The sequence below is a fragment of the Anolis carolinensis genome, chromosome 6 (assembly GCF_035594765.1).
Source record: "Anolis carolinensis isolate JA03-04 chromosome 6, rAnoCar3.1.pri, whole genome shotgun sequence".
NCBI classification, from domain to species: Eukaryota; Metazoa; Chordata; class Lepidosauria; order Squamata; family Dactyloidae; genus Anolis; species Anolis carolinensis.
Window position 1 is genome coordinate 12,200,945 of NC_085846.1, and position 16,277 is coordinate 12,217,221.

At 40.6% G+C, this 16,277-nt stretch overlaps 2 protein-coding genes across 2 annotated transcripts in view; one reads left to right on the top strand and one right to left on the bottom strand.

Moving 5' to 3' along the window:
• LOC100555420 (serine protease 53) overlaps nucleotides 1-16,277 on the bottom strand; it is a 79,359-nt gene that overhangs the window by 60,301 nt on the left and 2,781 nt on the right. The gene's annotated exons all lie outside the window — the stretch shown is intronic.
• On the top strand, nucleotides 1,162-15,415 carry LOC103279566 (interferon-induced very large GTPase 1). The gene is made up of 5 exons (XM_062984017.1): nucleotides 1,162-1,451; nucleotides 4,192-4,488; nucleotides 7,772-7,909; nucleotides 9,924-9,983; nucleotides 10,186-15,415. Exons 2-5 carry the CDS (start codon nucleotides 4,218-4,220, stop codon nucleotides 14,880-14,882), a joined length of 5,166 nt encoding a protein of 1,721 aa, XP_062840087.1. The 5' UTR covers nucleotides 1,162-1,451; nucleotides 4,192-4,217; the 3' UTR covers nucleotides 14,883-15,415.

The following is a 16,277-nucleotide window of genomic DNA, read 5'->3' on the forward strand; positions in this document are numbered from 1 at the left end:
GATATGGCCGGAAATTGAGGCTAGGGGTAGCCCATGGTTCTGTGGCTCGCCCAGTGAGGGAGAAAAGGAAGGGAGGGCAGAGCCGCGAGAGGGAATTCATGCTTTCATGCAAGAGAGGATACAAAATAGCTTTTATTAGAAGTTGTTATATAGTCAAAAGCTTGGAAGGCACAGAGAGGGAGCAAAAGATACATTTTAAGTTGCTGCTGAGGCATGCTTGCACGGCTGAATTGATTTCATCATGGCTCCTTCTGATCTGTGGAACTCACTGCTGCAGGTCAGATTAAACTAAACACAGATGGTCACCCGGGTTCGACCACAATTCAGATCAGCTATTTTCACTCTATGTTTGATTCTGTGTTATTTTGGCGGTTTGTTTCTTTGTCTCAAACTTTTACCTCAGAAATCACCTTACCGAATTCAGAGTTTCTGCCAGACTGTGGGTTCCTATATATTTGATTGCAAAGGGTATTCCCTTGCTTTTCCTCTCATGAAAAAAATAATAAAAATAATAATTATCATCATAGTAATAATCTCTTCTGCCTAGAAGCAGAATTTAGCCTTTCTTGCTTTCATTTGTCTTACATGATGTTTATAAACATGCTTTGAACCTGTGGGGAAAATTGACCCTTTTAAGCTGCCTTAATAATCAATCCAGTTAGGTGATTTGTGGGCATTATTACAGAGTAATCCATCCATCCATCCATCCATCCATCCATCCATCCATCCATCCATCTGTCTATCTAATAATGAATATAATAATGAATATCTATATCTATCTATCTATCTATCTATATATATATAATGTAATATGCGTTTTTCCCATGGAGTAAACAACAAAACCACTGAACCAAATCACCAGTCTCAAATTGGGGTTAAGTGTTTTATGTTATTTTGTATTGACAGGAGAGAGAGCGACCCCTTCTACACTGCCATATAATCAAGATGGACAAAGCACATAATCCACACTATCTGCTTTGAACTGGATTATATGAGTCCCCACTGCCATATAATCCATTTCAAAGCGGATAACCTGGATTTTATATGGCAATGTAGAAGGGGCCAGAGAGATACTGCATTGATAATATAGAGTTAATCTCACTGCTTAACTTTCGTTTTCCTTCAAAAAGATTTCTAGAGAATAGAAAGTGAAAGATAAATTGTAGTATATGAGCAATCAAAGCCCAGGGTGGGGCAGTTAGTTGATGTGGATGCTTGAAGTGGAAGCTGAGATGAAATTACAATTGAGTAATTGAAAAAAAAAAACAGAGGTGGTGAAGACAAGACCGAGACAAGAAGAAATTATGAGAAATAAAGCAGAGAAAAGCAGAGAAACAGGCATAGTGTGAGGTTTCACCTATATGAGAACGGTTTTGAGGAAACAGCTTGCCTTCAGACCTCTGCAAAGAACTGCTTGCTTGAAACCTTGGAGGAAGTCATCAGGAAAAAGTGTAAGATCTATATGTAAATAAATATTTTTGGGATAGACTTAGGGTGCATTTACATTGTAGAATTAATGCTGTTTGACATCACTTTAACTCACATGACTCATTGCTACGGAATCATTGGAGTTATAGCTTTACAAAGTGTTTAGCCTTCTCTGTCAAAAAGTGCTGTGCCTCACCAAACTACAAATCCCAGAAATCTGTAGCACTCAGCTTTGGCAGTTAAAGAGGTGTCAAACTGCATTCATTGTACAAAATAGATGCACCCTTAAAGGAAGCAATGTATTAATTATTTGTTTATTCTATTGCTTAGTTGGGAACTTGTTATGAATGTTACTCTGCAGTTGTCCCAGTTTGACAGAGTCTTGATTAATCCTTTGCCATCCCATTTTTGAAATTGGTTATAATATTGAGTCTGTTTCTCCCATTTCATCCCTTTGTCCTCAGCTTATTTTGGTTGCTGCAAACTGAGTACAAAAAGTACTGTTAACTGGAATCTTACTCTTTCTTGCAGAGTCTGGCAAATGCAAACTGCTGCGGAATCTCCTAGCGTGTGTATTCTTTTTCCTTAATAACACTTGTCATCTTGATCAGACTCTGATGTTATTTTGCCACACATTATTTCAATGCTCATTTGTTGGAGGGTGTGTGCTCATTTTTATTGTGTGCCTTCAAATTATTTCAGTTTTCCAATAACCCTAAAGGCAAACTCACCACAGAGATTTGTTGAAAGGGTTTGTCTTTGCCCTTAAGGCTCTGAGGCTGAGGCCCTTTCCACACAGCTGAATAAAATCCCACATTATCTGCTTTGAGCTGAAATATATGGCAGTGTTGACTTAGATAGCACAGTTCAAAGCAACTATTGTAAGATTTTCTGCTTTAATATTCTGGGTTATATGGCAGTGTGGAAGGGCCCCGAGAGTATGTGACTTGACCCTTAGATTTCCATTTCCATGGGTAAGCAGGGATTTGAACCCTTGCCTCCAGCATTGTAGTGGATAGACTGCATCAGCTCTAGCTTCTTAGATAGGGTTATCATGATTTTCTATGGGCAAGTAGATGGCAACTTGTAGATGACATATGTTCTGTATTTCAAAAACTGTGCAGATAGGGGGAAACTGGTGCCATTTTTCGAATCAGTAGGTCAAATATACCCAGAAATAGGGCTAACAGTTGAGGCACCAAAATGTGTGTTAACCAGTGTTTCTACTTAAACATTTGGAGATGTAATGTTGAGTTCATGGCAAAAGGTATTTCAAAAACATTTTCATATTAGACAAGAAAACCTCTTAATACATGTATTATTGCTATGATTGGTAGTGACTAATTGCCCACCTCTTTCCAGAAGTCCCACCACTGTACCAAAAAAAAGAGACAGAAATATAAATAGATTACAGGGTAGGTTGGTGGAAACTACCTCTATGGGGTTAAGTGATTATGATAAGTTTCTTTTTCCTTCAGAAATACCAGGGGTTTGTAAAGAATAGAAAGTGAAAGCAAAAATGTGGTATATGAGTAATCTATGTCAAAGGATGTGTTAGTTGATATATAGATTTATATAGGCTGCAAGAGGAAGTCAGAGCAGAAGTGGCAAAGCACAACGCACTCTCTCCAACTTTTAACAGATGGAAATGTGTGTATTTGTGCCCAAGCAACATCAGTATCTAATTAAAATGGCAAAACACCCCAACAGAATTTTACAGTAGCACAAAAAATAGATGTGTATTCCTAGGCTGAACTGACTTGGGTCCAGAAATACTCTGAATTGAATCCAGAGACACAGTCAAGGTAGAATGTAAAAATACCCTACTTCTATTCTTGACTTAGTGAAACTTAAGAACAACAAGAAGAGGGAATTTCAGCCAGTGCTGCTTGTTATCTACAGAGCTAGTTTAGGCTGAGAAAGAGCCAAAACTCACTCAGATATTTTTGCAGCCAAGTGTGAGATTGGAATTCAGATAGTTCCAATCCTTAATCATTGAAAATATTGAAATTATAAAATGCTGTTTTTACAAAATATAAAATTAGTGCCTTGAAGAATATAGACTAGTGTTGTCAAAGGCTTTCATGGCCGGGATCACAGGGTTGTTGTATGTCTTTGGGGCTGTGTGGCCATGTTCCAGGAGAGAATACTTCTGGAACATGGCCACACAGCTCGAAAGACATACAACAACCCCAATATAGACTAGGTTCATTAGACTAATAATAATCAATAGGACAAGTTCATTAGAAATATTAGAAATAGATTGGTGAAAAAAATAAGTTTATTGAAGAATATGTTGCATTTATTAAGGTTTGTATTTTGCTGTTCATAAGAAAAATTGTTGACCACAGACAAGCTTAATTGCCAGAAAAACCTTGAAGATAAGGAAGGATAACAGAAAGGGAGAGCCTATTCAAAACAGCTGTGAAGTGGAGCAGCAGCCCTTATCAAATAGCACGGATTCAGATAGGTCAAGATGACTTGCATGCTTGAAAGTTGAAAAGGTAAAGGAATAAGGTGGCCAACTTGGGAATAATCCTACCAAAGAAAGGCAGGAAATCCTTAATTAGTCCAAGGCTGTCCCAAATTTATAACAACTTTGATAAGCTCACAGACTCGATGACGCCATTGATCAAATCGGAGAGAAGGGGTGAGGCTTTGTGAAAAGGAAGAGTTAAAAGGGTTTTGGCTTTACTTGAAGAGTAGGTGAGAGCTGTTCAGTATTGAAGGAGTTTTAAAAAGAACTTATCTGCTCTTGTGTAGGAACAGCATCACCGCGACTTGCCTCCATGGCCTTTGAGACAATTCGGAGGGAGCGTGAAAATCTCATCGCGTTCCTTGAAAGGGCACCTGGTCTCATCTTGGACGATGCAGCCTCCCAAGGCTTTATCTCAGAGACAGATTACAATGATTTGGATAAGCTTCAGAGCTCCAATGAGAAGATGCGCAAACTCTTGGTCAAGATCCAACTCAAGGGCGAAGAGATTTGCCATCGGTTTCTAGAAGGCATACGGAGTATCTTCCCAGACCTGCCTGCTGCCTTATGGCCTCCAGCAAGTGGTGAGTTGATGTTTGGTAGGATTTCCAGTTTCACCAGTCATATAATCATAGGGCCATCCAGTCCAACCCCATTTGCCATGAAGGAACTCACAATCAAAGCACTCTCAGGGATGCAGGTTCTGCTCCACATCTTCCTTCTGACACCTCTCAAAAGAAAGACAGACAGAGCTCTCTTACAGTGTAAAGCAACAAAGAGACGTATGGAGGGAGTATTTAAACCAGCTTTCCTCTGATTTCGGCAGGGATACATCAATTTTATAGAACGAATACACATTGACATCACTTTTACTGCCATGGCTCAGTGCTCTGGAATCCCAGGACTTGTCATTTGGGGGGGCGGGGGGGGGCGGAGCACAAGGACTCTTTCAAAATACAGCTGCCATGATTCCACGGTATTGAGCCATGGCAGTTAAAGTGGTGTCAAACTGCATTAATTCTACAGTGTAGATTCATCCTGAGTATCCTCCTGCACTCTGTCCACCTCCCTCCACTAGTGAGCAGCAGAAATGGAAGTCCCTCTTGGAGCCATCTTGCGTCTGGGAAGAACACAAAACTGCAAACAGAGTATTAACAATCCCACCTGCTTGGTGTAGGATCTTGGTTACAAGGTTCCATACTTTTTGCAATGTTTTCATCGAACTTCTGGGTTATGAAGTTGTCAAATAACTCCTCCTCAGCTTTTGGAAATGGTTAGAGTTGCTGACTGCAAAGAGCTGTGAGTAAACTAAATTAAGGTGATAATAATTAATCGTGAATGCTGCACCCTAAGTGCACAATATTTTATGGGCTTAAAATATGTAACCTTGCAACACACCTAGAGGTGTCAGCCACTATTGCCCCCATTTTACAATTGAATTATCTTAGGTTGAGAAATGGTGACTTCATGGCACCTGTTGAGTTCAGAGCTTAGGTGTGGTAAAGGCTATAAATGAGCCAGGTGCCAGTCACAGAACTTCCTTTGAGTATCATCTAAGAGAATAAGATGGAAGAAAATGTATAAATTTCTCAATTAGCAGAAAAGGGCACTGAGGAATAATAATAATAATAATAATAATAATAATAATAATAATAATAATAATAATAACGCATTTATCTATATACTGTATCCCAATAATGAGACTCAAGGCAACTAACAACAGTGTAGATGTACCCTAGGACATGGAAGGGCAGCTATCGAAACAAGACCTTAAAGTGTGAAAATGAGTCTTAATATTAGAACTGTCCATGCCATGGTATCTCTCATTCTCTGTATCCTATGGAATCCTAGGGTTTGTAATTTAATGAGACACTAGAGCTGCCTAAATACCTCTCTATAAACTGCAGATCCCAGGATTCCATAGGATTGCAGTTAAAGTGGAATCAGAGTACTGCAATCAGATAGCATAAAATGCCCTTAGGAAGAAACGCAGTTTCCGTATCCACCATGAAGTCTACAATCTTGCTTTTTTCAAGTACTGAACATCAAGGTTAGCAAAGCAAAATGTTCTCTGGCCATTCTCACTGTTGTCAGGAGTTAATGAATGACAGAAAAAAATAGTATTTTTTTTCACAGTGTAATCAATCGACATTAATGCTTTGCATACTAGTATAATTGGTCAGATTTCTGTTCTATTGACAGTGGAGGAGCCAAAAAAGGAAAAACTGATGTACAAATTATAAACCAACTGAATTTTATCATATTGTATATACTTTAGGTTTAAGTACAGTTTGGAATTGGTTACAAGGAAAGAGGATCATAACACTTCCACTTATGTTAGACCCTCTTCTACACTGCCATATAAAATCCAGATTATCCGCTTTGAACTGCATTATAAAGTAGTGTAGATTTATATAATCCAGTTCAAAGCAGATTATGTGGATTATTTTCTTTGATAATCTGGATTATATGGCAGGGGCTTTATTAGAAGGGGCTTTAAAATGACCCTGAAAGGAAATAAGTCTCCTAGATCTTCTGTGAAATACTTACATTTCTGGTTTGCACTGATGAAATATTGGTGATTTCTTTTATCTCTGAAGTTGCATCATACACCCATCATGAACTGTGGACCCAGTTCGTTCCAATTTTTTTTGCTGTTTGCATAATACTGAGTTGCTCAAGGCTTTACTTTCCCCAGTTTTCCCTTTCTAGACCTTTTGTTTTCAGTTGTTCTGACTTTAGTCATCAGTTATGGACCTGGCTTGGGGTCAACAGGATATTGAGTTTCCCCTTTGTTACAACTTATTCACAGAAATTCAGTTTATTGGTGGGAGATCAAGTGTGGCTGGGGAACCACCATTATTGCCCAAGGGCTTCCTCTGACCCTTTCCACCTCAGCTCTTCTGGTGCCCTTTGTGCTACTTGATTTGCCCCACCTTCTTTCATTGAAACATGTATGGGTTAGATGTTGAGTTTCTTTAGGGCCCTTCCACACAGCCATATAACCCAGAATATCAAGGCAGATAATCCACAATATCTGCTTTGAACTGGGTTATCAGAGTCCTCATTGCCATATAATCCAGTTCAATGTGGATTTTATACAGCTCTGTGGAAGGGGCCTTAGGGAAGCCAACTGTACTCCTAAGTATAATCTGAAGGAAGGTGCCTACATGTATAAGCTACCCTTCTGCTAATGTAAGATTTCTTGCTTAGAATAGAACCTTTCATTTTCCTTTCTCTACATTTCTACGCTCTCTTCATCTGTCTTTGCTTAATGTGCACGCGCATGCGTGTATGCATATAGGATTCTCATGTCCCATAGGAGGGAAAAGCGAAGGCCAAGTCTCTGGAAAGTTAGAGATAGGGATAAGTGCAAGTTAAGCCCTCAATAACTTCCCTGAATCACGTGGAGTAAGTCAGTAAGTATGGGACCTAAATGATCTTCTACATCTATTGTTAGTTGCTTTCTACACTGTTGTTAGTTGCTTTGAATCCCATTATTGGGACACAGATGGGATATAAGATAATTTGAGAAGACTCCTCTAGGAATCTCTAGGCCCCCCAGTGCAAATTATATGGTCAGCTTTCAGCAGTATTTGACCATAGATAGATTTGTACTGGAAGGCCTAGATCGTCTTAGAAAGGTGTTCCTTTGGGTAAAAAAGAGCAATTCTTTTATTTGCAGTATTTTACTTTGATGGGGGTCCTCTGCTCCTAACCCAAGTGAATGTGAAGGGCTGACTGTATGCATTTCCATGATTCATAGAGGTGATGCTGAAATGCACAGTTGGACAAGCTTTCTTTCTGTTTAGAGGGAGGATGGGGATGCTGGATAGAATTGCTTTTAACTGAAGATCTTTTGGTTAGCTTGCTCTCCTACTAAATGCTCAGATGTAAATGGAAGTTGTAACTCTCCTCCTGCTGGAGCTGTGAATGAGAAGAATGAACCAGAAAATCCAGACTTGGTGCCTTCTTCTCCACTGAATAGAAGCAAGAACTCTGAAGGTATGCTCTGAACAACATTAATTTATGAAAGCTCTTTTAGTTCCAAAGTTGTAGAAAATATTTATTCCTGTAGTTGGTCTTCATGATACCTGGATCAATGGGTTATGACTCTTTGAATATTGTTCCTTGGATCAATAAGAATACTCTTACTTTCTTCTCAGAAGCTATGAGAAAAATGAAGTGGTTGCCAAGTTGAATTCAGTCTACATATAGCCATGTTTTAAATAGTTCTTGCTGTAAAAACTGATTTTCCGCATCCAGTTTTCATTACATTTTTCAGCCAATAACACAGAATTCCTCATCAGCATATGGGGAACCTGTGCTCCTTCAGATATTGTTGAGCTTAAATCCCTCATCAACCTCAGGCAGCATGGTCTATGGTATTTGGAAGACCATTTTTTCCCCTGTCCTACCCTAGATCTTATGCAAATTTTATCTCCCAATGTTTTCTGTACCTTTCTGTCTTTCTAACCATCCTAAAGCTCTAAGGCTAGATCAGGTTTTTGTCCATCCAAACTGGTATTTTTATTTCTGTACAGCAGCTAGACAGCTGAACATTACTTGACTGAGGAAACATATTCAAGGATAGCCGTGCTGGCCATACAAAATCAGTAAAATAGCATAGAATGGTAGACTACTCAAAACAGTCATCAGCAGGTAGTTCAGCTTCTTTTTGATGATGTCTAGAAAAGTAGACCCCACGTCACTTCACTAAAGCAAAGTTCTACATTTGTTTGCTGTGTGCCTTCCATATTGTTTATGACAACCCTAAGGCGAACCTGTCACGAAGTTTTGTGAACATACTCTTACATTAAAAACTTCCTCTGATAGAGATTTAGACTTCATTTTGGGACAGTATATTCATGAACATGTTGTCTTAAACATTTATTCCTCATTTCAAAAAATTGCATAAATTATTTTTCCATTTTTCGGGGAAGAAAAAGCTTCAGAAGATAAATTGACCTCTGGGCAGCAGCGGTTCACCTGTTAGGCGAGGTACACAGCTGCTTATGGCGCCGTTGAGGCACCTCCGCCTAGGTCACGGCCGCGGAGACAGGAAGGCTATGCCTAGGCGGAGGTGCCTCAACAGCACTCCCTAGAGGATGGCGCCTTCAGCTACCATCGAGGCACCTCTGCCCAGGCATGGCCTTCCTGCCTCCACGGCCTGGCCTGGTACGAGGCCAGGCCAGGCCACGGAGGCAGGAAGGCCTCTTACCTGCCATGGGGGCCTCTGGTGACCCGTCCATCTCACTGTTCCTCAGCTCGGTCGCACCGCCTGCCTCGGGACGGGTCGCCAGAGGCCCCGGTGGCAGGTAAGAGCCCTTCCTGCCTCCATGGCCTGGCGGGGCCTCTGGAGTCCCGTTCTGAGGCAGGTGGCGGCCCCGTAAAGCTGAGGAAGAGCGAGATGGGTGGGGTGCCCTCTCCAGCAACTGTGCATGCGCCATGTGGTCGCTTGGCGCATACACAGTGGTTGGAGAGGGCGCCCCGTTCATCTCGCTCTTCCTACGCTTGGCGCCTGCAGCCTTCCTGCCACCGCCTCGGCCTTCCCATCGCCGCCTTCTCACCACCGCAGCGGCAAGTGGGGTTTTATATATCTGTGGAATGACGAGGGTAGGAAAAAGAACTCATCTGTTGGAGGCAAATATGAATGTTGCAATTGGCCAGCTTGATTAGCATTTTATGGCCTTGCAGATTCAATGCCTGGCTGCTTCCTCCCTGGGGGCATCCTTGGTTGGGAGGTTTTAGCTAGCCCTGATTGTTTCCTGTCTGGATTTCCCGTTTTTTATTTTTTTATTTTTCAGTGATTGTTTGGGGCGGGGCGCCAAAAATCTTTTCACTTACACTTGAAAATTACTTTGTGCCGGCTCTGCCTCTGGGGCAAGAAGTGTCACTAACCAGATAAAGACCGGCACCTTAGTTTTTGTGAGTGCATAACTTAATCAATTAACTTGGTACTCTTGTGTCTTGAATAATAAGAGATACTAATTTTCCTTTCCTTTTTTCACACAATTAGAAGATGGATCCAATACTGAAGAGCTTGAAGTAGATATGATGGAAGAAGATATTCCTGAAGGTAAGGATTTCTCAGTTTCTGGAGAACTTTTGAAGAAAATGGTTCATTTTATTAATCTATTTTACATGTATTGGAAAAGTTTCTCCCTCCTGTCTCTCACCCAGCACTCCTCCACCTCTGGGCAAATGTACTTCTTCCAAAATAATTCATAAGAAATATTGCATGATGAATAATTGTTTTGTCCCTTCTTCGCTCCCACCAGGCAAAGTCAAGAGCTTCCTGAACAAATTGGGGCTCAGCAAGCAAAGCAGAAGCAAGCTCACCATGAGAGAAACCCTAGAAATTGACTCAGAAAGTCTCAAAATCATGGCTCCCCAGAAGCTGGAAGATCTACCATGGCATTTCTTGAAGAAACTCATGGCCCTCAATGGAACAGCAAGAAATACAAGCCTGGTGCCAAAGGCTGAGGAAGATTCAGATGAAAGCATAAAGGATGAGATATTTTGTCTTCCTAAAAGAGAGACAGAGGTTTCTTCAAACCCTCTTGATGTCCTTTGCGCTATATTGCTGTGTTCTGATAGTTTCCTTCAACAGGAGATTTTTCTTAAAATGTCTATGTGCCAGTTTGCCCTTCCTTTGATTTTGCCTCCCCTTGAGACTCCCAAATGCACCTTCATGCTCTGGGCCTTGAGGGCCATTGTGAGAAAATGGCGGCCACATTCCTTAGCTGAGAGTAGAGGCTTTAGAGAGGAGAATGTGGTGCTTATTTCCATGCCAACCATTTCCTTTGTGCGGATGGGAACTAGTAGTCTCTCCAAATCCAAATTACTTAATGAAGTCCTCAGCTCCCCTCAACACCACCATGATTTCTTTGTACACCGTGATGTTGACTCTGGAAACATTGGTCGAGAGATTAGTAACGGGCTAGTGGAAATTTCCTGGTATTTCCCTGCAGGGAGGGAAAACTCTGATCTTTTTCCAGAGCCTGTAGCAATAGCAAACCTGCGAGGAGACATAGAGTCACATTGGTCGCAATTCAGTTTTTTAACAGAAGTGTCAACAGCTGTGTTTATTTTTGTTGAGAACATTTCCAAATCAGAATATAACATGTTCTTGACTCTCCGGAAATTGGCATCTAAATTCTACTTTATCTTAAATACTGAAGGAGGAAAATCAATGGAAGCCCTGGCATCCCTTAACAGACTAGCATCAGTACTGAATTTGACCAAATCACAGTTGCTGGTGAAAGAAAAAAGCCAAAATATCACAGAATTTGTGAAGAAGCTCCATTTGTCCATGAGAAATATAGTGACCTCTCCTCAGAAAGTGATGACTATAGAAGAAATGTCTGCTATAAGTCAAGAACTGGGGATTGAAATAGATGCAGATACACTGGGCTGTCAGAATGGGATTTCGTACGCCAAGGAAATCATTGAAGAAATAGGAGATGTTGCAGATTACAAGAAGGAAATGCTGAAACTCCAAGGGGACTTGTGGAGAAATGTGGCCAAGGTGGAGAAAGAGCAATGCAGAATGAAAGGACAAGCTGACACACCAACAGAAGACTACAAGTCACAGCTAAGGGAGAAGTGGATACAGTTACGCACGCAGCAAAATCAATGTGACCTTACTAACGGCATAACAAAATTTATTAATGGACTCCAGCATCTTTGCCCAACAGAGAAGCATTTCTTTCTGAAATGGATGAAATTCAACTTAGATCGTGTTGCAAGGAAAAACCTCTTAATATTGAAGGAAGAGTATAAAGAGAAATGCCGCACCACAGGTAATGACACAGAGCAATTAAAACAGCTGGACAAATTAATTTCTATCAGTTCCTTAGGGGTGGAACACTTCATGCGTGAGCTGGGGCAGTTTTATGAAGCAGAATACATGATGGTGAAAGAAGGTAAGAAGACACAGGACCAAAGGCAATTTGTGCAACTGCCAGCGATAGCTGCTGACTTGATGCTGGAAGGATTTCCAATGGAGCTGATTGATGGAGATGCATCTAACATCCCGCTGCAGTGGGTCACTGATGTTCTGACTGAGCTCCATAAAAAGCTAGGGGGCAGATCTAGGATGCAAATTCTAACTGTTCTTGGTGTGCAAAGCACTGGCAAATCTACCCTTCTCAATACCATGTTTGGACTGCAGTTTGCGGTCAGCAGTGGTCGATGTACTCGGGGAGCGTTCATGACACTCCTTAGAGTCTCGGAGAATCTGCAGCAGGAAATCGGTTGTGATTTTGTCTTAGTAATAGACACAGAAGGTTTGAAAGCCCCTGAATTGGCTAAGCTGGAGGACAGTTATGAGCATGACAATGAGTTGGCGACCTTGGTTATTGGACTCAGTGATATCACCATTGTTAACCTGGCCATGGAAAATGCCACCGAAATGAAGGACATCTTGCAAATTGTGGTCCATGCATTTTTGCGGATGGAGAACATTGGCCACAAACCCAACTGTCAGTTTGTGCATCAGAACGTCAGTGACGTTTCCGCGCATGATCAAAACATGAGGGATAGAAAACACCTCCTTGAACAGCTGAATGAAATGACCACAGCTGCAGCCAGAATGGAGAAACGACATGGAGACGTATGTTTTTCTGATATTATGGACTACGATCCAGAAAAGGACAACTGGTACATTCCTGGGTTGTGGCATGGTGTCCCACCCATGGCTCCAGTGAACCTTGGATACAGTGAAAGTGTGTCAGAATTGAAAAGGTATTTATTTGACTTCATGAGGACTAGCTCACAAAATAGATCTTCTAAAGACATCCCTCAGTTTGCTGAATGGATAAAAAGCCTATGGAATGCTGTAAAACATGAAAATTTTATTTTCAGCTTCCGTAACAGTCTTGTGGCCGATGCATATAACCAGCTCTCAATGAAATATTCAGAATGGGAGTGGGATTTCTGGAAAGAGATATATTGCTGGGTGTCTAAAGCTGAGACTTCAATTCAGAATCGTTCCCTAGAAGAACTCAAAGATGTTGTCTTAGATAAAATAATACTTGAGGGTTATCACAAATTGGATGCTGGAGAGCAAGAAATGTTGCAGCGCATACAGAGCTATTTTGAGAGTGGTGGAGAACATTTGCACCTCATAGAAAAGTATAAGGAAGACTTTGTTAGAAGCGCAAAATTCCTTCGCAACCACCTGGAGAGCTATTTAGTTAACAAGTGTCAGGAGACTATTCTGATTTGTAAAGGGCAAGGCAAGATAGACAATCTGCAAGCTAAGTATTTTAAAACCATGGAAGGGAAGGTGAACAAACTCCTAGAAGAATGCAAGGAAAGAAAATGCAAACTGAATTCCAAGAAACTAAAACGAGAGTTTGAGAAAATGTGGAAAGAAACATTGGCAGAGTTGCCCTCTACTATCTTAACTCTCCGGCAAATTGACGTTGATGTGTTCCATCAGCTCAGGAAAGATTTAGAGAGTCGGGGTAGCTTGGCAAATCAGATCTTGCAGGAGTTAACCTGCACTTCAGAACTTGGTAAGAAACAATTTATCATAAAATTCAAGCACCTAGAAATGACATTCTTTAAAAAAATGAAAGAATTCTTCTTCAAAGAATGTCTAGTTGAACTTGAGATTGCTACCATGTCTCTAATTGAAAAGTGCAGAAACTATGTTATGAAGAAAGTCAATCTGAAAGGGGACTATGTTGAAACATACTGTCGTGAATTGTTGTGGATGATTAATCAGGAACTTCAAGAGAAATATTTTCAGAAACTTTATTTTACCATTAACTTTGAGGTAGAGGTGAAATATCACATTCTGCAAGAGGCAGCTGTTTCTTTTCAGGGGATGCACAATGCCTTCTACAAGGCTAATAATCCCCGTCAGCGATTAGAAAACCTGAAACCTCACTATTTTTCCGTCTTCAAAGACCTTTACAATGAGAAAGATGCTTGCCAGAAGAGAGCCATGAATTTTTGTGATGTGTGTTTAAAGCCAGCTTTGGTGGACTACCTCTACAAGAGACTTGGCATAGACATAGTTGATAACTTTCTCAGCAGTGCGCAATCCATTCAGTATGGGAGTCGGAGCTTCTTTCAGTTCATGGTGCAGAAGAAATTGCTGGAAGATGAAAATTTTGATGAATATGTGAAGTACATAAGTGATTATAAGGAGTTTGTCAAATCTTGGATAGAGGCACACTTGGTGGACCACTATGGGGAAAGCCAAGATTTGGCCGCTTTGGAAAAAGAAATCCTATCTGCTGTGATAAAGGAAGTCAAAGTGGCCCTGGAGAGCTCTGCAGAAGAAACAGTGACTTTATCTGAATTTCTGGAATGTTTCTGCCAAGAGATGAGTGAAGAGCTTGTGATTTCCAAGGAGTCTCTGGATATTATCCTGTTCAACAATACTTCCAAAGTTCGCTCTTTCTCAGCTGATGTCCAGGTCTGTATCTCCGAAGTAATGGAAAGAATCCTTGCAGATCAATCTAAATTGAATGTTGACATGATACTTCAAGAGGTTCCATTCAAGCCCCAGGAAGAAATCTTCAAGCGTGTCTTTGGCTGTGGAAAACAGTGCCCCTTCTGCAAAGTCCCTTGTGAAGCTGGGGGTGGAAATCACCAGGAACATTTTGCCTCGATCCATCGACCTCAAGGATTAGGGAGGTATAGATGTAATGAAAGCAAGGAACTTGTATATTCCTTATGCTCCTCAGATGTCACTTCAGATACTGATTTTATAAACATGGACACGGGTTGGGAACGTCATCCCTATAAGGAATATCGCCAGTACTATCCTGACTGGCGCATACAGCCTGATGCTAGCATTGCAGCTTCAGATTACTGGAAGTTTATATTCAACAAGTACAACCAGAAGTTTGCTGAAGAATATGATGCTCTCCCCGCTGTTCTCCCTGCAGATTGGAAAAGAATCACCAAGCAGCAAGCACTGGAAAGCATCCAAGAAGCCTTTAACATGAAAGAATGACAGCTACTGCCATCGTTAACTTTTACACCTGAGTGCCTTATCGGGGTAATAGAAATACTAATCTAAAATCAATTGCTGGTCTCAACTAGTGTAGCCCTACTCAGTCCATAGTATGATATATGTGTTGATTTATGTGAGTCTAATCTAATTGGGATTTCCTATCAGATTTGGCTCACTTTCTGCCATAAATAGCAATCTATTAAAAGTCAAACCTCTAACATTATTGGAATCATATCATGTGGTCTATAGAGATTTTGACTACTTTGAGGACAAATTACCTAAGGTCAGGAAATAGAGCAATATTATTTCAAAATATAGATTAATTTTAAACTGACAAATACAAGCTGCATTGTCCAAGGATAAAGTATCTGGATGTCTTAACCTTCTTAGTTACTGTATACTCTTTTTTGAAAGAAGGTGAAAACTGCCTAATTTACAAATCATGTAGTCAGCCACTGCCTTGTTATTTTCATTTTTTGGAGGATTCTTTCCCTGTGTCTGCATATATTCAATAAATTCTTATTTCTACAGAATTCAGACTGCTTGCAATAACTTTACCTGTCTAGTAACTTTTCTTCTATTTTCTTCTCTCCCTGGGGGTAATATTACCCTCAGATTAATATTAACCAACTTTTACGAAGTTGTTCTAGTGGTAGCCACATGTAACCTCTTACACAGAAAGCACTTTAGAAACAATGAGCAGTATTAAATTTTACTTGTTTCAAAGAAAGGTCAGTAGGTTTATGCCTGTTCAGCAATTTTTTTAATTCTTTCCACCTCTATCTCCTACTCTGTAAATCCTGATATGGCAAGAGAACAGCTTGCTTTACTGTACTTATAATACCAATATACAGTACCATCTAAAAGAAATTACTCAGTATTAAACCACCCCTTCCCTAGCATTGGCCAGATTTCATGGTGGCCAGGAAGAAATTTAAAATTTTATGATTTTATGTTCAGTAAAGCAACAAATGACTCCGCTGGATATGGGAAACTAGGTATCTTGTAAAATGCCCTGCATGACTGTTGGCCACGTCAGCAATACGACATCTGTCCCTTGACCTTTCGGGTTAGAAATCGTAAAGGAAGCAGACTAATATATTTGCTATGTTTTTCTGACGTCATTTTGTGCGAATGTTTTAGTAATCTCAACACGGATGGACAATGGCATCTCAAGAAAGCTTTCCAGGGGGTGACCGCCTTTGGTCACAGCTCTACAGAGTCCTGTAGTACCTATATCCTAAAAGCAACAGATCTTACCTCATTTTTGAACCTAGGTTAGGGTCAGATCAGGTTAATACTTGGACTGGGCTGGCAAGGAATACCAGATGTGGTTGGCTATTGCCTCTTCCTAGTTAAGCTTCCCTCTTGCTTACCTTCATGTAAATTTGGAGT

What these genes read in the sequence shown, in the direction of transcription:
- LOC103279566 (XM_062984017.1), top strand. Translation starts at nt 4,218, where the DNA reads ATGGCCTTTGAGACAATTCGGAGGGAGCGTGAAAATCTCATCGCGTTC. An exon ending in CTTATGGCCTCCAGCAAGTG is followed by an intron (nt 4,489 to 7,771) that starts GTGAGTTGATGT and finishes TCTTTTGGTTAG; the next exon opens with CTTGCTCTCCTACTAAATGC. An exon ending in TAGAAGCAAGAACTCTGAAG is followed by an intron (nt 7,910 to 9,923) that starts GTATGCTCTGAA and finishes TCACACAATTAG; the next exon opens with AAGATGGATCCAATACTGAA.